Genomic DNA, 23,076 nt, shown 5'->3' with positions numbered 1-23,076 from the left:
GTGTAGCGATGCTCTCCCGCTAATCCCACCGAGGACGAAATAATTATTGTTTCTGGCCATTCCATGGTGCACTTTGTTTTCCGCAAGTTTTGCTTCACTATTTTTCGCCCACTGCAATCGCATTCCGTCAAAATACTCCAAGAACCCGAGGCTGGTAAATAACCTGCGTCGCTGTGCGACTGGCTGGAAGGAGAGTTGCCATTTACAAGGAGTCATTCCGCGAGGAACGGCCGTCCGCCGTATGCGCCATAGCGTTTGCTCTTCGGCGCCGTCCTGGCGGGTTTCCCGCTCCTCCCCCCCCGCTCACCCCGGACAGCGTTGCTCCCACAACGGCGGCGTAGATAAGCGAATAGTTGCGTCACCGAACACCTGCGTCGACAGCTGCGGCGCCGCCAGTGCCTCCTCCTTTTCTCTCTCAACGTTGCTCTCTCTGTCTCATCGTCTTTCAAATGCGTTGCGTTGGTCTGGGGTCTTGGCCGCTGTGTGTGTGCTAGCGAACAGGCGCATATTCAATGGTGGTCACGCATGACACCGTGTTCGAAGTGACGCTCGGATTAAGGAATATTCATGGAGTGGCGGACATGGACAACGTGGGCCTGTTAACGGTGAGTGTACTGTTTTCGTAAATAGTAATCATACAGCGCTAGCTGGGCGCCTGCAGCAGCTCTGGCGAAGTAGGCTGCCAGCCATTTACAACAGCATGCGTTCGCGGGCCTGTTGCAGATGCCGGATTAAACGTGTGACTTAACGAGTTCACACTGCTATGCGCGATGTTGTGTAAGTGCCTGCATCACTCATACAGTGAGTGATGTGATCACTTAACAAGGGCGGGATTAGTTGCTGATCGCACATTGTCTCTACACTGCACAAAGTGATTGATATTGTTTTAAGATGTGCTTTGGGCTACATCGTAATAACATTTCTATTAATACTCAAATGTGCAACGTGCTTGTAGGTGTAAGCGTAAAAAAAGAAAGAAAAAGCAAAAATTATGTACAGAGGCGCACTGTACGAAATGGCTTTTTTTTTTTTGCTTAAAGACGGTATAGTTGGAGGTGCTGATATGCCGCGATGCTCCCAGCACGTGCGCCTCGGTCTTTTAAGCTATTTAGGACAAGTGCCACCAGCAACAGGGAAAAATATAGCAGACTTCCAAAGGCGCGTTGTTGTGGCCATCGCCGTGCGTTGTTTTCCCTCGTTTCTGTTTGCTGTTTTTGTGCTTCCCTTTCATCTGCGATAATGTTCGGCGTTATAACAGAATTGAGAGGGTATACGTCACTGTTGGAGCTATGTGCGGTAGTTCTAGCATAAGCCATGGCTGCTGCAACGTAGTCGGCGTCCGCGCGCGTTGGTGTCGTTCGAGCGCTCTTACTTGCGTGATTGTGTTTAACTGAGTATTTAGGCACGGGTTACGTTTGTAAATCCCGTAGTCAATAATCGCTAATAGCGTGCCCCTGGTTGCCATCAGAGGATGGGCTTGTTTGTCGAAATATGCCAGACGCTTTTTCTGAAAGCAAGCTTTGAATTTTTTTTTTAAAGAAGTACTTTCATACGTGCAAGGCAGTGCCTATTGCAGGCCCGCAACTCTTTAAAAACTGGACGAGCTATCACACCTTTTATCAAATTACAATGAATTAAGATGATTGAATTATAGATGACGAATTTCTGTGCTAGATTAGGTGCACAAAACACATGTTCGCAGCCCTACGTCTAGAAAGCAGGCAAATAGGAAGCACAGCGTCAAATTTGGATTAGATTCCATTGACGGAGCGTCTTGTGAGAGTAGAAAGAACGAGAAAATTGTTCGTTTTTGATGCCCTTATAGAGGCAGTCAGAATTGCACTGATTGGTGACTTGTAACAATTCCTCAGATTGTTAGAGGCGTGATTAAAGTCAGTAAATCTTTTACTTTTTTTTTTTGCAGACCTCTTCGCTAGTGCCACGCCCAAGATCATTTGTTCTCATGTAAAAGAGAAAGCAGAGATGTCTTCACTGTTTGTACATGAAGAGGTAAGTTTCTTGTGCATTTTGATTAATGTTACATGTTCTTAACGTTGTACTTTAGGAATTGTTTTTCACACTGGCTCACTACCCTAGAAGGAATTTGATTCTTAAATGAGTTCAGGTTTTCGTAAGTGCCATTTTTGAGCTGTAGTATTACAACTTCACCTCATTTCGGGAATTTGCTGTATGCTGGAAAACTCTTATCTTTATCATACGAAATTATTGGAATGTATGGGTTGTATGCTTCGAGTTCAGTGTAATGTCAATTACACGCCATTTCGAAGGATACATACTACACATTCTTTATATATGGTGCTGCCAGAACAGCACGAACATCCTTTTATGAGAAGTCATATTTGCTCTTATTACAGGATTAGAGGGTGCCGCTGACGTCCTGCGTAGTCTACTCCCCGGCCCCAGCCTAGAGCAAGCCTACTTCCTGAACCTCCACATGGATAACCGAAAAATCATCCATGTCAGTAATGACGAAGAAGGAGTGACAGCACTGATGAGTTGATTTTTTTTATTTTCAACATTGTCTACGGCCGCAAGGCCTTTAACATCCACCGTGATTGAGCGGCTTTTTCTCGGCCTGAGTTTGGAGTTTATCAAAGAAGTTGTTCAGGCAGTACGGCGCTGAAAATTTTAGTGTCACAATGCCTGAACAACTTTTTCTAGTGTGGTCATGGTAGATGAACAAACATTGTTATTTGTGTTAGTTATTTTGCTTAAATATAGCTGGACCATTCCATGCCAAACGTCCCAGCCACTTTGGCGACCATCTGAATTGTATTTGAAAAAAAAAGTGCTGACTTACTGCGTTGAAAACAGTGAACTGCTAGAATATTTCAGCAAGAAAAAAAGTTCTGTTCATGTGGCTGGCTTATAACTTCCTGGCATAATGCCGTCTGTGTGCTGTTTGTCGAAAATTTTGTTTTAAATCTACCGCTTATTTTTTCTAAAGCGAATTTGGTCTACCTGTTAAGTAAATGTGCTTCTGTAAGGTATTTGAAGCTCAATAATAATAGAGCAATTTTTTTGCCACATTCGCTTCCAAGAATAAAGGCAAAATGTGTTATGTTTGCATTTTTTATTGCAATATTGCACTTTGTATGAATATCTGAGCAGTGAATACTTACTCCACAGAAGGTATATTTTGAGGAAAAAATATCTTTAGACCTCTCAAGCTGCTGAAATGTACAAGAAAATATCACGAATTTCACAAAATTGTGATTTTTGTCCGTATTGAGATGCAATTTGCTCCATATTGCGATACAATGAAAACTCATCATTATACCTGAATTGTAAGAAAATGAAATTTTTTCTGTAATAAAAATCTTATCGCAAAAAGGACAGTAAAGAGCGCTGTCAACTGAATTTTATTGAAGGTGCTACGAGCGTTTTTATACTGAGCACAAGACCAGGGCTCATCTGCAACAACACATGTGTGACCATGACAAAATAATTTTAACCGAGAAAAGAATACTCTTTTTCTGAAAAGATAAGTGAAGGTGTACTGATGCATCGATCCTTGGCCTTCCTGATAAAGAGTTCTAAAATCTCTCATTTTTCTGCTTGCTTTTTTTTCAAAAACCGTGTTTTATGAAACCTAGGACTACACTTACATTCTTTACGGTGCCCGGCCATGAGACTACTATAGCCCTTCTTAACACTTAAAGCATGCTGTCTTGCTTGATCATTGAAGCATTGCCCAGTTTGTCCTATGTTTACTTTTCCACATGTTAGCGGCATCTTATCCCATCAGATTGGCATTCAGTAAACTTATTCTAGTGACAAATGGTGCAAGATTGACTATTTCTGTTGCTGTAAGTACATGCACTTTTGAAAGCTTGCAAGGGGTGGAAAACAACAATGTCATATCTGCTGGCTCTTTTCCTAAAATTGTGAGACACCTTATGTACGTAGTACCGTGTGACATACAAAGGTGATTGGTCATTCTCTTTTTCTTTTGGTCCTGTTTCCTTTAACTTTACTTTCTGCAGGAGGGTTTCGCAAACAAGTGTGATGATGCTGTTGGGGTATTGGCTGGTGCTATCAGCCCAGGAGTGCTAAGAATGTTCTGCCTTTTCATAGTGGGCATTCAGAATTAGTAGAAAGAGGAATTGATACCACATGTACTCAAACCACCCTTCAGAAGTCATGTTAGCACAAGGGTGAGGTCAGGTTTAAAAACCAGATTAAAAGACTAAAAGATGCTGGGTATCCCAACAGAATCATCACACCCGTTTGCAAAACCCTCCTGCAGAAAGTAAAGTTAAAGAAGACAGGACCAACAAAAAACAATGACCAAAACCTTTGCATATTATACCACATCATGTGTCTCACAATTAAAAAAATAGCCAGCAGATATGATATTAGCGTGTTGTTTTCCACCCCTTGCAAGCTTTAAAAAGTGTGTGTACTAAACAGCAACAGGAATAGTCAATCTTGCCCCATTCGTCACGAGAATAGGTTCACTTAATGCCAATTTAACGTTTGTAGAAGTATTTTTTATCAGGTAAACCAATGATCAGTGCATCACTACACGTTGACTTATCCTTTCCGAGAGGGAGTATTCTTTTCACAGTGAAGATTATTTTGTAGTGCTCACACGTGTCGTCGCGCATGAACACGGTTCTTGTACTCCGTATAAAAGCGCTCGTAGCACATTCATTAAATTCAGTTGACAGTCGGTGCTCTTTCCTGTCCTTTCTGTCTCTTCTTAAAGTTGTGGCGCTGTGACTAGCACACAACCACGATGAACCAACTCTCCCAAATTAAGCTCTTGTTACGTAATACATAGACCGAGTTTCGTATGGAAAGAAGGAGCGGTGCTTTTGAAATAAAATTTTTCACATACAACCCCTAGACGGCATTCCAGGAAGTTCAGAGGGCAGCCACGTGACCAAATATTTTTCCTCTCCTAAATATTCCAGAAGTTCACTATTTTCAATGCAGCACGAGTTTTTCGAATACATTTGAGATGGTTGCCAAAATGGCTGGGACATTTGGCATAAAGTGACCCAGCTGTGTCATTAGCCAAATTTATGCATTACCTCTTTTGTTTTTTGTGTGTTTTGACTCAGTTTTGTGTTCGTTTTTAGCTTATTGTGTTTCTGATCATTGTATTGGTTTCTTAAGTATTCGCTAAAGTTATATGTGCGAAAACTTGTATATGTTTGCATGTACATCATTTCTCATAACCAATTGTTATACATCCAGGAATATAAAGCTTAATCCACTGTGATTGTATACATTTGAAAACACTATCCATATATATTTTTGTGTGCATCACTTCTTCGGAACGATTGTGTACATGAAGGCGTATATAGTGAAATCATGGTGATTGTATATATTTGAAAGAATCATAAGTATATATTTGCCTGTATTTCATTCCTATTAACCGATTGTGTACATGAAGGAGTATTAAACTGGAAACCACTGAGATTGTAGATACCTGAAAGAATTATAGGGATATAATAGCGTATATTTCATTTGTAGTCATTATGTACTTGAAGCAGTATACTAAACTGAAACCAGTGTAATCGTATGTTGCAAAGAATTGTCAATGAAGTGAAACTGAATAAATATAATAAACATTTGAGGTGTTGCATGTGTAGTGTACGTATACGTGAACGTATATCTGGTGAAAAAGTTGTGTGGCAGAAGAAAAGTTTATGTTTTATTTGCCTATTAAATAAACGCAATATGCAAGGGCAGCAAGGCTTCATTTTCTCCAACGCGCCTTATGCATATACTGTGAAGTATATATAGATCCAGCACAAGTTCATACACGATAATACGCATTTATATTTTTGCCCAGACGCAATGAATGGAGCTCGACAGGTGGCGCACCATTGATAATCAGGACCACTTTCTTCAAGTAGTGTGTAATCAGTGCATGCCGATATCTATTAGTGCAGTCTAAAAGAATACTGGCACCCCTGCCATGGGCACTCAACACCCTTGTGCACCCTTCTCGCACCCTCCTCAGAGGGTGCTAAAAAAGTGATGGACATCGAAGGCACCCTTCCTTAAGGGTGTTTTTGTAACACCCTACAGTTTTTTAACATGTACACCCTATTCTAAGGGTGCATGAAAAAGCACCCTTTTTGGAAGGTGCTAAATTAACACCCTTAGGGTGTCGTTCACGGGACAAGCTCATTTACACCCTTCTGGGTGTAAAAATTTTTACTGTGTATAGTTGCAGCCACTGATTCGTCCCCGCTTCTTTGTTAAAAGGTAACGTGCTGCTACACCAAACTCTATCTTAATGCATGCGCTGAAGGCAAGGGCGGTATTATAACGTTGGGACACCTAGCGCACAGGCTCGTGGTTGTGCAGTGATTCCATGCTAATGTCGATCTCTGCGATGAACGATCACGGTAAGTCCTGCAGGTGCTCAGGTAAGGCGTTGCATGTAATACGAAGGAAAATGTGAAAAATAGGCTTTGTAGAAACCTCCCGTCTAATGCGATGGGTGGTCGCATATTTAGCAAAATTATGGGTTATGGAGTACTCAGTTACAATTTGATTTGAAATTAATTTATTACTGGTAAACAATTACAAGAATATGTAATTGAATTACTCAGAACGGCATAGCTTCTAAAAAGTAGTCGATTATGTTACAAAACTACGAGAAAATGCAATTGATCACAAGTATGCAATTATTCGTAACGCGTTACGTACAATCCTGAGCTTAGCATACACGAGATTACAAACGCCTAATATCGTATTATTGACACACGGTGAGCTTGACAGTTCCTTGCAGTCGAATGGTTTTTCTTTTGTATTCTAGTTAACTTAGTTTTCTGGGCCACTCAGTGAGACATACACAAGCAAGTCTTCGGGCACAAAATACACGTTACTAAATATGTCTTCACTTAATCGAATACTGAGCTCCATGTCATATCCCTCATTACAAAGAAAGATATGCCATTTGTCCGTAAATGACCCTGACATCAAAATTTAATTGTGACGCTTCGAATGTGCACGCGTCGACAACGAACGCGTTCTTTGTCTTGTCTGCTCATCACCTTTCTGAGTGCCACGTACATGTCCCGGTGTCCGAGGTGAAAAGGCTGATCGCGCGAGCTTAAACGTCAGTTAGTGGTTCAGAGATCTGACGTCTAGAAGAGCTATAAGGTGCGCTAGTTGGTGTCAATTCATTTTCAAAAGCGTGCTTAACAGATACGAACACGGCATGGAAAGTACAGTAGAGGACGCATCGAGCACACGTTTCATCCTGTAGTGTTTTTCGTCCCGTGTCTCTATTTACAAAGGGAACTTTTGAAGATGAATCTGGCATTTAGTGTTTTCTTTCCACGGAAAACGAAACTTTTTCGGTTACAGGTATATACCTTCACTTTATATAACGTGTATATACCTTCACTTTGCATATAACTTGCTAATAAGTGTCAGAAAAGGCCTTCAACATTGGCAATAAATCCCTAAAGAAATGCAATATGCAGGGTGTAAAATAACGAGAAAAGTTGACGGATTACCAGGACATCCGAAGTGGCATTCCCTTAAGGTTGGAAATTTCAGAATTTGGTTGTGCTTCTCAGCATTGCAATTTAGATCGCTAGGACACCCGACCTATGAAACAGATTACTTCGTATTGTACAGCTAAGACTACATATTTATAAATCATTGCAGTAGCAGGAAGAATTGCTGACGGTGTTTTTCATGTTTTTTTGAAATTATGGCATACCGCAACAAAGAACGTCATCCAGGCAGCGGGAGCAACAAGTGATACGTGGGAAAAAGAAATTCGAAGCAGTGGTCGTCCGGGCTCACATGTCGAAGACATGCTACTACAAAAACACGAAAGTGAGGTGCAGATCAAAGAAACCCGGGCGCTGATTTCAAACAAATGTTTATCGCGTAAACGCGTACACGCGAAGCATTTGACTAAAGATATAAAATAGTCTAAAAAAGCGAAATTATATGATGGTGTTCTAGGAGCATGAAGGCGGGGACTTGTTAATCTTGCAGCTATGGAATTTCTTTGCGATGTTATTGGGCACCTGATAAATGGGCGCATGACGGGCCACCCTTGAAAATGACGAAAGACTCGTTACACGCAAGCGTGCGCTGATGCGCATGCATCTTTATGATGATAGCTTGATTGTAATGCGGGTTGCAATTGCATGATCTGCAATAAGAGCGGAGTTGATGATTTAGTTTGTGCTACTCAGAAGCGCTCGTTCAGTTAGCATCCGGTATGCGCACGTATAGGAACGGTCGAAACTCGCAGCGATGTCATGCACGTATTCTGCGATGTAGCTGCCATACTCAACCTATTGAATACGATGGTGACACACCAAACAAAAAATCAAGGACAAACTTGAAAAAAAAAAGCTGATACGCCTCCAGAACTGTACACAACAGGCCAAATTAACAGCCTCCTAATTATGCGCGTCAATGAGAGAACGCTTCTTTCAGGTAGCATCGCAACACGCTGCCTTCATATCGCTTGGACGTGCTCAATGAATTCCTCGAGTTGCAGTACTTATTGTTCTGGGCCCGCAACCTAGCGACGTGGTTCCACTTCGCATTGACCCTATAGTTGAGCAATCTTCGACTCTTCTCTTCATAAAGGAGGCATTCCTACATTCTACCTTTTTCACTACAGCGGTGAAACATTTTCGGCGCCACCTCATATTGCAGCGATTAATGATCAAAGAAAAGCATGCTAGCAGTAATTGAGAGGAAAGTGTTAGTGGCTGGCAGCACACGGCAGCAACACCGAGGGGTTCAGTACTACAAGGGAACCGTGGCATGTGCCTCAATAATAGAGGAGAGGGTGTCAAGAGAAAATAATGATAATTATAATAGCTTCTGGAGCCTTGCGTGCCTGAACGACGATATGATTACAAGGCACGCCGTAGTAGAGAGAGCTCCGGAAGTTCCGACTAACTGTGGTTATTTATCGTGCGCCTAACACTATATAAGGGACACGGGCCTCTAGCATTCCACCTACCGAAATGCGACTGTCGTGTGCGAGAGAGGGCAAAAGAGGAAAAAGACGTAGGCAGCATGGAAAGAAGTTTGATTCGAGGAAAAGCAACGGCATCAACCATTCCTCTCGTAGTTACACGTTCTTAGAGCTTTACCTAATGGTGTCTTTGGCTTTTATAGGACATATGACGATACAACGCACATAATTGATGATTTCGTTCTGTAAAATGTTGATGTGACTATTGAAAAGTTCTTAAACAATGCTTATAAGCTCGTTTAGAGCTCTAAAAGACATGCATGTAGTGCACTTTATAGGCTAGGGGTCGCGTAGACCATATTTGTACGCTTTAATCACAACCAATTTTTTAAATGCGTAATCTGGGCCCTCTGCTCCCCTCAATATAAGCGCACTCATTACCTTGAATGTGGTAGGACGTCCAGCCGTCACGTATGATGATCTTCTTCGTGCCATCCTTGGCATGGTGCACGTAGATGCCGAATGTCCCTTTCCACACGTCCTGCCTCGTTTTGTTCTTGACCCTGAGCTTCTCCTCCACGATAGAGCTGAGGCTGGACACCCTGTCCACCATGATGGTCACCTCTTCGTCGAGGTTGGACCAGCCGTCGTCTGGTGCCCTGGGCTCGTCGTCGCGCGCCACAACACCACCCTCTGACGGGAACAGCAGACAGAGGCTGCACGGCTCGTCCGCCGTGCCAGCCATGTGGCCGGTACCCGGATATAGCGCGCACAATCGCTCGGCTGCGCCCTTCAGGTCGTCGTCGGTGGCCGATGCCAGCGCTCCGTCCGGACAAAAAGTACAGAAGGTGCACTGATCGCCACCGTTCTCGGTCATCTCCTCCACCTGGGTGACATCGTCGCTGCCCGAGAAGGCGAATTGACATTGCTGTTCGGTGTCCGTGAGCAGGTCGGTGGTATCTTCGAGGAACAGTGGCTCCTCGTGCCCGGAACTCTGCTTGTCTAGCAGCGGGGATGGCGGCGTCTCCCACGCGTTCCGCGAGAAGCTGAATTTGTTCGGTGGTGACTCGGCACTCTCCAGGTTCGTCACCTCCTGCTGCTGCAGCTTGGCGGCGGCGGCGGCCGCAGCTCCCGCGCAGCAGCACGGGCAGTTGTCGTCCGTGGGAGACACGACCGAGGCGGCTCCGCTGGGCTTGGCCCGCCGGGTTCTGTGCCAGGGCAGCCGGCCGGCCTGGCCCCGTGACGCCGCAGGCTTGGCCCACAGCTCGGGTGACTCCGCCAGGATGGTGGCGCCAGACTCGGCTGGTTCCCGGCTCCGACAGACCAGCGCGCCCATCGTACTGAGTGGTGGCCCTGCGGAGAAACAACTTTTATGGAACGGTGTTAGGCGGCGACAAGCCAGCAGCACTGCAAACACTGGCAGCGTGAGGCATAAGTTCGCTCGATCAAAAGGAGCACTTATGATTGTTGAACACAGTTGGTGCATGGTACTTGATCATCAGCTGCAGTTGGCAGTCTTTGGCTTGGAGGGTTTCCTTTCATACCTATATGCAATTTCCCAACTAGTAAAGCTATAAGGATAATGGGTGGGGTGTTTTAGTAGAGGAGCTTCTAGGTGAGGTGGGCATAGTAACGACGTTTTACAAACAAACCCCATTGATGAGAGCAGGAAAGGAAGGCAAGGCACCACTGGCCTTTCTTCACGTGTCCTCGTCAGTGCGGGTAGCTGTAAACGCTCCTCATTATGTGCAACTAGTTCGGGCAAGCACTTTTCTCGAGATGGACATACTTAGCGCCGTGAGCTTCGAGAGGCATCTTCAGGGTGCTGTTAACTAGACTGGTAACTAGATTTAATTCGATGGTAAACTTGTGTATCAAAGCCCTGAATATAGTTTTTTTACGGAGTGTATTATGAGGCAGCCAAATATTTATATACCAGATTTCTGTTCCAAATATTTAAAATTGCGCACCTATAGGCTTGAATGCCGAAGGAAATCAGTGAAATTTCATTGATTATTATCTTGAAGCACGTTGCTAGAAGCAAAGTACAGCCACCTAGATCTTCAAGTGGCTTGCGCAAGCGGAGAGTTTTTTTCTTTTCTTTAGGGGCGAAGCTCTTCTTAGTCAAACCTTGTCCTGCGTCACGTGTAACCAAAGAGGATTAAAGAAAAATTGCTGGAGTGCAAGCTCCCGCAATGCCTTGCCAGCAGAAGTGAAGCCACCTTTTGCCACTGCCAAGATGGCGGACACGTGCTCTTTTCTGATAGTGCCCACTTAAAGATCAAGTGGCTTTGATATGTGTTGTAAATGCTACGTTAATTCTATATTAAAGGATAGTTGTTCCCGACGAAATAACACACAGAAACGAGTATGGAAGACTGAATCTTCAAAGAACTTTGCCTTCAATTAGAGGCTCGCTCACTAAGGAAAACTAGTAACTGTAAGACGCACTTGGAATGCTATGTGACCCGAAAAAGTCCCCACATTAAACTCGTTGAGCATGCGAGAAAAACGCTTCGTTTTTAATCGCTGAACAGTGATACTTTATCATGCCTCTAGTAAGATGTCTGCCACAGCCACCATCTTGCCAGAGGAACGTCTTAACTTCTGCGCAATCATTTCCACTCCAGCAATTTTTTAAATCCTCCTTGGGTGTAACCAGTCGTATATCCCGAACAGTATATTAGATGACGCTGTCTCATCACCATTTCTAGTCTCATTTACAAGATCGTGTTGGCCCAATAAATGCGTGTGCAATAGGACGGACGGACGCAGAGACAGACAGACACACAGACAGACAGACAGACAGACAGACAGACAGACAGACAGACAGACAGACAGACAGACAGACAGACAGACAGACGGACGGACGGACGGACGGACGGATGAACGGACGGACGGACGCTTCGCACCACTCATCATCATTCACTCCGTGGATATACTGCGATATTTTCGTCAGCGCCGTACAATGGAGCCGAGTTGCAAACAAGACAATGGTATAGTAAGCTCATGTCTACAAAGCACGAGCAGCTGCACCCACCGCCTGCTAGGCTCTTCCTTCTTGAGGACATCACTCCATGTAAGCACACTCCAGAAAAACAGACATCGTTAAAGGGACACTAACGAAAGTAGTGACTCGGTTTAGGTTGATAAATTACACTCTGAAAACTTTACCGCCACAAGTTTCACTACCATAGGTTCATTATTAGCAGAAGAAATCAGGAAGCTTCATTTTTAAATTTTGCGCTAAATCTCCACGCGTGACGTACAAATATCTAAACATATTTTTCGCAGATTCGCGACACTAGCTCTATCGAATTTTCTGAAACTTCACATTCTAGGGCTAGTGTACACATATATGGCAACTTGCTACACTTTTCTTGATTTGAAGGTATACGTAGAACCCAGTAAACACCTTCAAAATCTATGAACTCACTGTGTTTGGTGCAGAATTCTCAAGGTGGTGTTTCCGCCCGCAAATTCTTTCCGCGCGTTTTCACGCTTACCAATCGTCGTCTCGCTGTTTTCGTGATATTGAAGTTGTACTTCACTAATGCGTCAAAAAGCATGTTTCATTCTTTTTAGGGTCCCTTTAATAGGGCAATAATTTTGCTTGTAACTTATTTTCTGTATATGAAGGCTGTAGGAAGAAATGAAGGAAATAACACTTAAAGACGCGCCAGATGCTACCACTCATAAGATAAGCCGTAAGTGCGCTGATACGGGGTTTAATCTGCAATACGGAACAGCCCATCAAACGGCGATTGTAGCTGAGCGATGTTTGTGGGCATTCGCTTACCCTCATTTTGTTTGCAGGTTTGGTTCCGTCGTATACATACAGCACTCATGCAAGGCGACGTCGGTGCTCGCGAATGTTGGATAAAGATTTGAGTGGCTGTACAGCCATCAAACGCACAAACTTTTTTCACAAATACACCTGGTTTCTCGGGAAGAAAATCTTCGTATAGGTCTGTACAGTCAGAAGAACAAGAAGAGAAAATGGCCTGCATGCTGTAATAAGATGCGGAAACAACAAACTATATTTGGAGCTGCCCATCTTTGATGATCGCTATTTTGTTAATGACGTTTAAGACTCTCTGGTGATATGGGGCTTTGACCTGACCTTGAAACACACCATGAAACACACCATGCATGTGCATGGTGTGTTTCATGCTATGGCGCGCGTCATTTAAACAACGAGAAACTCTGAGAGCATGATACCTTTGAAGCGTTTGCCTGTTTGGTCCACAAAGTACACGAAGCACCCAGGGCGTAGTCTCGACTAATGAGAGGCACATTAACGAGCCTCTATGGACCATCGTTGGGCTCTTGAAGCCTGCTATCTCGTCTTTTTTGCTCCTGTGTTTGCTCTCGTGTGTCCTTTCGCACCGGCCCGAGAATGATATGCCGCTTTACCGATTGACAACGTCCTGTTCATTTCACAACTGAGACGTTTTTTTTTCTAAAAGAGTGAAATGCAAAAACCTAAACTAGAATACATTTCGGTGGAACGTAAAGCGTGCCTAAGTATATTCAATTTCTAGAACAGTACTCAAAGTGTGGCAATTCTTTATTGTAACATGAGTGTCGTGGTTTGGGCTAGTTGGTGTGACATGATGATAGTTATAGCGCGAGAGCAGAACGACGACAAAAGGACAAGAAGGAGATAAGCGCTCGTTTACTTGTCTGTTTGTCATCGTTCTGTTCTCGCGCTATAACTATCACCATGTAACATGAGATCGAAAAGGCAGTTGGTAAACAAAAATGAGCCAAGTACTCCAACTGTTTCAATGAAAGTGAGCCACATTCATAAAACCATGCAGCACTGCGCCTACAAACATGATCAAGATAACCAACATGGTCCTACCCAAAATGTTTAATTTGTGTCTTTGTTATCATGCTTAGGTTTCACAATTAGGTTTTTTAGCGTGAGTTGGCACTTACTGAAGGATATGATGTTTAGTGACAAAACTCTATTGTAAAGAGTAAGAGCCTTGTCTACTTCTTTTTGCATTTTAGTGATTCTTTTCGACTATAGGGCAACACTATCAGTTCACTCCAACCCGGTGCATTTGAAATAAAATTGGCATGAAAATGATAGCAGGCGTCTATCTATTCCCTAAAGAAGAAGTGTTCAGAAATAGCATGGCATAAAACTAACTGGAACACTTTTCAAGACCTTCAATTGATGCCAGGAACAAGAAAACACTGATGAAAGTCCAGAATAGTGCCCTTTTTGACAGGCGAGACCACTCGTTCTTCAAGTCTAGTAATCGCCATTATGCCCATGTGTCGAAGCACGGCAGCGACGGAAGCACAAGTATGATGCCAATTCTAGTGAGAAATATTGCTATACTGTACATTCAAACCGTTTCACACTTAATTCAAGAGCTGATTCATGTCCAAATGAAATGTGTCAATCTATATTGGCCAAATAGAAGCTTTACTCCACAATGCTAACAATAGTTGGCTATGTAAAGTTTAGCCACAATATAGAGTTGTTGTAATTAATGAGATTAACATACTAGCAAAAAAGCAGGCCGAACCATATTGTCAGTAGAAAAGAGTGCGTTTTTATCAGTTTCATTTAAAATGCATTCCGCTCTTTTAGAAAAAAAAAACGCCCTGCTTTCATTTTAGGGGCGAGGCTTATCCGGTGTCCGTATGTCACGGCTACATTATAAGGTGTAATGGTCAGGTAACGTACGGTAATGTGAGACATGCAAAAAATGCAACAATAGATTAATAGTAATAGTAATTGTGACAGAACAGTGAAGGGTGTTGTGAAAAATGTGCCCCCTAATATTGAAAAATTACAGTGAGGTATCTGCGTGCTACCTGCGGCTTTCTCTTTACTGTGACAACAGAAGGAGTCCTCAGAAGGGTACAAACACCAATTACTGCAGTAGTTATAAAAGCTAACACAATTACCTTTTTAACCAGAAAATATGACGTCGAGTCTAATAGGCAAATTAAAGCCCTTCCTGCAAATAGTCCACACCCACTTTGAAGTTTAAAATTTAAAGGCAGCCTCTGGTAGTCATCACGGGGCGATTCAATCTGGCTAATAAATCAGGCGAAACCGAAACATATACGCACCAAACAGTGGCTTTGCGGCAGGAAAGTGCTTCCACGAAACAAAGTATGTAAATTGACAGCACATAACGATGATAGAAACAGTGTCGTCATTAGGGGCACTTTCGAAATGAATGGTATATGCGCTGTTAGGTGCGTCGGTATCGATTTCGCCTGTTCAGTAAGCCAGATTTCATCGCTAGTGCTCGCCTTTCAGAAATTGCAGTGGTTGTGCACTATTCGCAGGAAGGACTTGAATTCATTCAATAGGCTCGACCGCTTATATATTTTCACTCGTTAAAAAGTTAATTATGTTTATTTCTTAACTACTGCCACAGTTATTGTTTGTGCCCATGTGAGGATGCCTTCTGTCACAGTAAAGGGAAAGCCGCAGGTAGCAAGCAGATACCTCCTTTTTGTACTTTTGCAAAAGCAGTGGACACATTTCTTGAAACAACCTGTATGAAACACATACAAGCCCAAACCCATTATACTAGTCGGCGACTTAAATGTTAATATTATGGACTTTAAGACATAGCTACGCCCACCCATCACGATTAACTTATGCAATTATATTATCCAAACAATGAAGTCGCCGTGGTATATCGATCAAAAGTGTAGAACTGAACGAAAATATACATGAAACCCGTAATGTGTCGGATGTGACGTGATGGCTACTGTCTCATTTCTTTCACTTCAATCAGTCAATTAATGAATAAATAAATCAAACAATCACATCCTGCTACTATCGGGTTGTTACAGTTGATACAAATTTGAGATGTTTTGAAAATATTGGCTCGCATTATTGGCTGCTATGTTTACAGCTAGGGTCCTCCACACACACAAAAAAAAACTTACTCAAAATTATTTGTCGAAGATGTGAGAAAGTGGTGATGTTTGACACGTTATATTGAAATGAAAGTGACCAGGCAGTGTCACACCCTGCTTTAGAAGGGAAACTTTTTGAATTACAGAATGTTTAATTACCAAGGTCATGCTCGATGCCCGCTTGACCATGCGGAGCACAGGTTTGTCCAAATGAATAAAACTCTAGCCACGTGTACAATATTCTCAATTCACTTTCTTTTTGAAGGTATTAAAGTGGCATCTGCACTTTCCCTGTTATAGTGCCGGCTAAAGAGACACCGCCACTTTAGAGGAGAAAATTGCTTCAAACTTTCTGCAAGGTTATAATGTGGGTGACGGCGACGATGACACAACAATGAAAATGACAGCCAGCGTCATTAACAACACCATAGTCACTGAAGTGATCAAATTAGTTTCGAAGGCAGCTAAGCGAAACTTTCTGAGCTTATGTAAAATAGAGGCTTGCGAACTCCGTGCCGAGAGGATGCTAACATATACATACTGATATACGAGAACAAATTTCTAGAGTATTACCTACCCCCCCCCCCCCCCCGCGTAGCCTGCTCATGGCGCGAACATGAAGGTGGCGTTTATCACTCTTTGTTACATCATATCATTTTTGTTTCTTCCTTTCGCGGCTAGAAAGACTCCAGACAGAGTTCGCTGGTGTGTGGCCTCACTGCAGGCGAGGCGGCTGTGAAGGGGTTTATAGGATGCCGCCAGGTAGGTGCAGCGTGACCCCCTTTGGTGAAGTTTGCTTTCTCGCTGTTGTGGCTAAAGCCCTGGATTTACTTGTTCGACGAATTCGCCCCATGTTGGGGATGCGCATTCCCTCTTTATAATGATGTTCCGGTAAAAAAGCGCGGCTTTCCATTGCGGTTCAGTATTAGAGTCAAATAGTATGCTTAAAGAATGGCCCCCTTTCCCAGAAATAGAACCCGAACATGACCTTCTGATGAAAACCGATGCGTGCTATAGTTACTTAGCTGGGTCGTCTTGCGTTGTTTCTCCAGCTAAGCATCTACTAACTCGCTGAAATCAGTCTTGCTTGCGCTATCTACTTTGCCATTCCACGAGGCACCACTTTTTATTTATTTATTTTGTTTTTATTTCTTCAATTTATTGATCAATTTATTTACACTATTATTTATTACAATAAGGGCATATTTGATATTTACAATCTAAAATGCAAACAGCAACGTTAAATTACATGGAACTTGAGAAGATATTGACAGTTAACAAGCTAAATCCTCATGGAGACAGCCGATTGGGTCAAGAATAAAAGTATTTTTAGATCTCGGGGATAACTAAAATATATAAAAGGAAAGTAAAGGAAAGGGTAACCTGCGGGCTACCCTACGATAAGAAAGGGAAAAAAAGGATAAAAAACCTAAATGTGAGTGAAGAAGGGAGAAAGAAAAAAAATACGGAAAATTTTAGTGTTTCTCATGCCATTGTTTGGTACTGCCACCGCTGCGCGGACTACGTTGCTTCTTTATATTGCGAGAAATGCGCTAGTATTTTTTCTATACTTGTCTTTTGCAACGCTTTCCGAGTCTCGAAAGTGTGACTGGAATCGTTAGAATACATTTATCTACAGAACAGCAGATAAATATGGGGGGGAAAGAAATCAATCGCTTACTCACGCAAGACATAGCTGTCACGTTCTCCTGTATATATATAGAACGCTTAACTGCGTAAAACCCACACGCACACAAAACGTGTCTGCTACTATTCAGGGCTGTGTCACTCTATTCTTTCTCACATCACTTTCGAGCTCCAGTTCACAAACATGGAATATTTTCCGTCAAAGAGCGCAGCAAGAGTACGAATAGCTTGGCGCCTGCAAGTCATGTCCTTATTTGTCAGGAAGCTAGTGCACCTACATCACGCTTTGTGGTCCATAGCAAGCATTCAGGCCGTAGAAACAGTGCAGCGCGGACAAAAGGACGCCGAATGTGGTGCTATAGTGACAATGTGTGAGAGCGTCGGGTACGTACAGGCTTTCGGGTTGCGATATGCTGAGCGAGATGCACCAAGAGATACGAAGCGCGCATGAACACGTTTAGACGCTTCACCTCGCAGCGCGTGTTCCTCACTTTGAAAGTTCGTTTGCGCTTGGTATGCACACGAACTACATAGCTGCGGAGCACGTCGAGTTTTTATATATGCTTCCACGAGAAACGATTAATTGATTGATTGATATGTGGGGTTTAACATCCCATAACCACCATAAGATTATTAGAGACGCTGTAGTGGAGGGCTCCAGAAATTTCTACCACCTGGGGTTCTTTAACGTGCACCCAAATCTGAGCACACGGGCCTACAACATTTCCGCCTCCATCGGAAATGCAGCCGCCACAGCCGGGATACGATCCCATGACCTGCAGGTCAGCAGCCGAGTACCTTAGCCATGCACTAGACCACCGCGGCGGGGCTTCTACGAGAAACGCAAAACTTCGTTTATGACACGTTGCCTTAATGCTACCCAACTCTGACTGTCTAAGCAATAATCACCTGAGAATAATTACCTATTTGCTCGTGTTGCTTTGGTGTCCCTAACACTTAATGCACGCATACAGTCTGCGAAATAGTATCCCCCTCTGAGAAAAAAAAACCTATAAACGATCATTTCCGTCTACAACTGAGTAAAAGCAGTTACTTATGAAGGACTGCGACAGGTCGTTGCCAGCAATTTTTATTTTTGTGTGTGGTAGAATGGAGTCAAGTAAAACCACTATTTTGTATGTCCGTGTGTGTGTATCGTATGTGTGTGTCATAAAAAAGTAAAAAAAATCAAAAGCTAGTTTGACCCCATCCACCCCCTCTGGCTATGTCAACGTGCAGCAAATTTCTGATGGGACTGAGATTCGCAACGCAGGGAATCGTAGCTAATTATAACTGTTGAATTGATCTACTGAGCCTTCTTTGCAGCTATTACGAGTCCGGCAAAGTGATACCCCCAGAACGGCGGCTGAAACCACGAGTATTTTATTTCGTAAGTACTTTCCGCTGTCAGCAGGCTTTCTCCAGTAAAACTGTAGGACCAGCCTTAAGATTTGCAAAAGGTTTCTGTTACGAACACTTGTTTTGTGCATAGGAAAACTTTATCAATGAAGGCACGCACATTATCTCTCGCTTGTGTTACGTTTATAACCGTTTTGAGTTATACAGACTAAACTGTTTTACATTCTAGCGAACAATATTTACAGTTTGAACCCTACAAATGCAATTACGCTTTTTTTTTTTTCATCTGTAAAGCTACAGATATATATTTCTCCGCTTTTGCCATCTTCCAGCTTGCAAACACGTCGGCAACCACACCGTTTCTTAGTTCGCATTCGTTCCCCCGGTTATTTCTGCCACTCGCTAGTTCCTCGTCTCTGTTTATTCCCATCTTGGCGCACTTCCTGTTTTAAATGCGCAGTCTCCCTTCGACTTCATGTGAGAATATGTAACGAAATAACAGCAACAAAGCGTGCGTCACCATTGGTGCATATTTTTTTTCTGCTTGTATGCCCTCACATATTATGCGGCATATTTGATCGTATACCAACACGGCGCCCTCGTAAGTTATGCATAAACGGAATAGGTTCTGGGTTAAATTATACGTCGGTCATTTCCTCTATACGCACTGTTTATTTTTCTCCCTCGTTGATTCACTTCATCTTTAAGGGGCCTTGCGATCCCGCCCAATACGCTTGCGTATGTGGCTACATGTTTTAGGCAAGTTTCTTTCCTTTATTGATCGCCACGATTGGTACACATATATTGCTTCGGTGAAAGTTGACCCGAAAGAATGATCACTAAATGCAGACCACCATACAAATGGTTTTCGATTTCAGTCACAGCGGGGCTATGCATCGCACACATCAACGTGCGCTTTATTTGGAAAAAGATCGTGCGTAGAGTATTCAAGGTAGCATCAGTAAAAGAGAAGCGATTGTAATCTTAAAGCCAGACACCGAGTGATCCAGGTCGCATAATAGCGAATAAATTGAGTTTACAATAGTACACGTCAGGGGAAGTGCAAATTAAATCAACATCGGCGAAAAAAGAAAATTAAAGAGAACATTAGAAAAACCTTCCCCACAACGTAGATTAGCGCAACTTATGTTACAAAAGCAAAAAAAAATTGTACAAATTAAGACATAACAGGCTGTATGGAGAGTCGGCAGCGTGGCAAAAGGAAAATTTCTTTGAAACGGGAACCTCATTATGAGTAAACGAAGTCAAGACTGCTGCGCAGATTAAATCTAATTTCGACGCCTATACAGAACTCATGCACCGTCCGTGGGCTGAGGGCGCTGGCCACGGAAACGAAGTTCACGGCAGGCAGTTGACCACAGTTGCCCTTCTTATAACTTTTTCTTTCTCTGCCTATCGCCTGTGTTTTCATTCACTACCGAAAGGAAGCAATTATGTTGGCAAAAGAAAACAGGCGGCGTTTCCGTGTTCGAGGCACCACCAACGCAAGAACGTAATGAAGGGTCAGCATGTGTGAAATAGGGAAGTCGCCATTGTGCTTTTTACCATTATAGTAACGATAATAACATAGATGAAGAGTACAGTGCCAGTGCAAATCAATACTGCTTATGCCTGCAAAATGACAAAAACCACAGCTGTTTGGTTTCTCACCGAGGATACCACCCGGTGATCAAGTGTTCGCTGACCAAGCGAATGAACTATTATCTCCCTAAAGAGGGAACATGACTCATTCCATGGAATTCCACGATATAAGCACTGTTGCATGTCAACTACGCTTCGTTCAGTAGCTCAACACGTCAATAAACATGCGTATGGTTCTGCTTATGATGTTATTTGTCTAAACGGCTACGCTAAGTGTTCTTCAGATATTTTCAGGCACTAGATAATTAGGAGCCGTGACGCCAGTCCTACTGGAACATTTCGTAATTACGAAAAGCTACTGATCACGCTTGAATTTTTTTTCAAAACGCAAATTCTGGCCAGTCCTGGTTCTGGACATGTCAGCGAATGTGCCAAGACAATGGCAAAGATAACTCGCTAACGAAAATTTTTTAGGAGGAGTTGTGTGATGCATAGCGACGTTTAAGTATTTCTTGCTCCAGCAATGGCTTCTGATTTCTTGTTTTTGTCGTATTGACATGTCATGATGAAGCTTTATAGCGACTGAGCAAGACGTGACACGCACAGGCGCTAACATGAAGTAATGTTTATTTAGAAAACAGGGAACTATATATATATATATATATATATATATATATATATATATATATATATATATATATATATATATATATATATATATATCCCTGTTTTCGAAATAAGCATTGTTGTAGCGACAAAAACGAAGGAAGGCAGCTGCCTTTGACAGCCGTTTCTAGGACAGAGGGCGAAGGTGGATTGTAGATTTGTATGTTATCTCAGGTACCAGGTGTTTGAAAAAATGCGCCCGAAACTTTCAAGAAAAAAAATTGGGAAAGTTCGATCTTTGGTCGCTGTCTTTCGTATTGCATGCTTCTGTAGCGGCAGACATCTTTGGTTGAAAACATCATTTGGGAAAGCAATTAATAAAATTACATTATTAACCTTCTTAATTAGAAGAGTTAGGTGGTTAAGCCAAAAGGAGAATTCGATCTCTTCGTGAGAAAAACCCATTGCAGCTTTGAGATTTTGAAAAAGCGGCCTCTATAATAATAATTTCGAAGTACTGAAATTCATCTGGGTTCACCGGCGTAACCGAAACAGCGACGCGGAAAAGCGCAACTGCCATATTCGTTTGAGATGTCGAGAATGAGAGTCTCGCTGTGTCAACCATCAACTGGCTTTGTTGAGCGTTTGGGTGGGCTGCGCTTGCAATAATGACACGCAGGACGCACAAGCATTAAAGAACGTGGAAGAGCTGCCCCTCTGTTGTCTTCGATAGTGACGTCAATATAGTCGTCTGTTTGTTAAGCTCATCGGTGCTTCAGTTTTGATTGATTGATTTGTGGGGTTTAACGTCCCAAAACCACCATTTGATTATGAGAGACGCCGTAGTGGAGGGCTCCGAAAATTTTGACCACCTGGGGTTCTTTAACGTGCACCCAAATCTGAGTACACGGGCCTACAACATTTCCGCCTCCATCGGAAATGCAGCCCCCGCAGCCGGGAATCGAACCCGCGACCTGCGGGTCAGCAGCCGAGTACCTTAGCCACTAGACCACCGCGGCGGGGCAGGTGCTTCAGTTTTGGCATCGCCGTTGAATTTGCCTGAACTTCATTCCATCTAAACAACTACCTGTTAGAGGCCGCCTTTTTTTCATAACTCATAACTGCGTAGGGTCTTTCACATAAGAATTTCAACTCTTCAATTTCACATGAATGCATCACTACACTGAATAAAATGCAAGCTTTTTAAAAAATTTCTTAACTATTATTCCAAACGGACCACTTAAGTACCCTACCTCTAAAGGAAAAGCAATTGTGAAAATAGCGGGCAAATATCGCATTTTCCTTCATTTGTGATGATTTTGGACACAATGCTTGAAACACCCTGTATAAAAGCGCTATTTTTGAACCTCATCAAGAGCTGTGTCGGCCTATACGCGGCGTGGGCCCGGATAATTTTCAGAGCTTACGGGCAACGTTCAACGACAGGTCACCAGTGGTGCGTGTCAATGACGCACGCGTTTCCGTTGCGGCAATGATTGCCGTCGCCAAGTGGCCCGTGCTCGGCCACGAACAACCAGCTACAGGCCCAGACATTTGCCCGTCAGTCAGCTCGTGCGAGCAAAACGTTAGGGGTTGCGCGCCTCAGCAGAGAACGCCAGGGAGTTGCGTGCAAGTTAGGGAAGGCCCTTGGTAATAAGCGGCTGATGGAAACGCGGACCCACTTGGGAACCGGCTAGCTTTCGCCGCTCGCGCAAACTTCCTGCCGGCGAGCTCGCGTTTAGTCGAAGAGTGTATACAGGGGGAACGCTGGCTCACCGGCACGTCCACTTATGTGGGAGGCGTCTGGGGCCGTGCCGAAAAAACAAAGCCGACTGCGAGAGTTTATACGTTCCCGATGAAGAAGGAGGAGGCAACATCCGCTGCCATCTTGTTCTCCCCCCCCCCCCCCTCTTCGCATGCGAATAAGTGAACGCGGCTAACCGATGCGTGTGAATGCACCCGGGACAAATTATTAAGCTGAGTCTGCGCAGTGCCCGAAACGGGAGCGCGGGATG

General features: G+C 43.4%; 1 protein-coding gene across 1 annotated transcript in view; it reads right to left on the bottom strand.

The window, feature by feature from the left end:
- Nucleotides 1-8,915: 8,915 nt before the first annotated feature.
- The window catches only part of LOC142775355 (uncharacterized), a 125,228-nt gene continuing 111,067 nt past the window's right edge, over nucleotides 8,916-23,076 (bottom strand). The window contains exon 2 of the mRNA XM_075876717.1: nucleotides 8,916-10,297. Within this exon, the coding sequence (XP_075732832.1) occupies nucleotides 9,333-10,280 (948 nt within the window). The 5' untranslated portion in view covers nucleotides 10,281-10,297 and the 3' untranslated portion in view covers nucleotides 8,916-9,332. The remainder of the gene's footprint in view (nucleotides 10,298-23,076) is intronic.

The sequence above is a fragment of the Rhipicephalus microplus genome, chromosome X, assembly GCF_043290135.1.
Source record: "Rhipicephalus microplus isolate Deutch F79 chromosome X, USDA_Rmic, whole genome shotgun sequence".
Lineage (NCBI taxonomy): Eukaryota > Metazoa > Arthropoda > Arachnida > Ixodida > Ixodidae > Rhipicephalus > Rhipicephalus microplus.
This window is presented reverse-complemented; position numbering and strand designations above follow the sequence as displayed.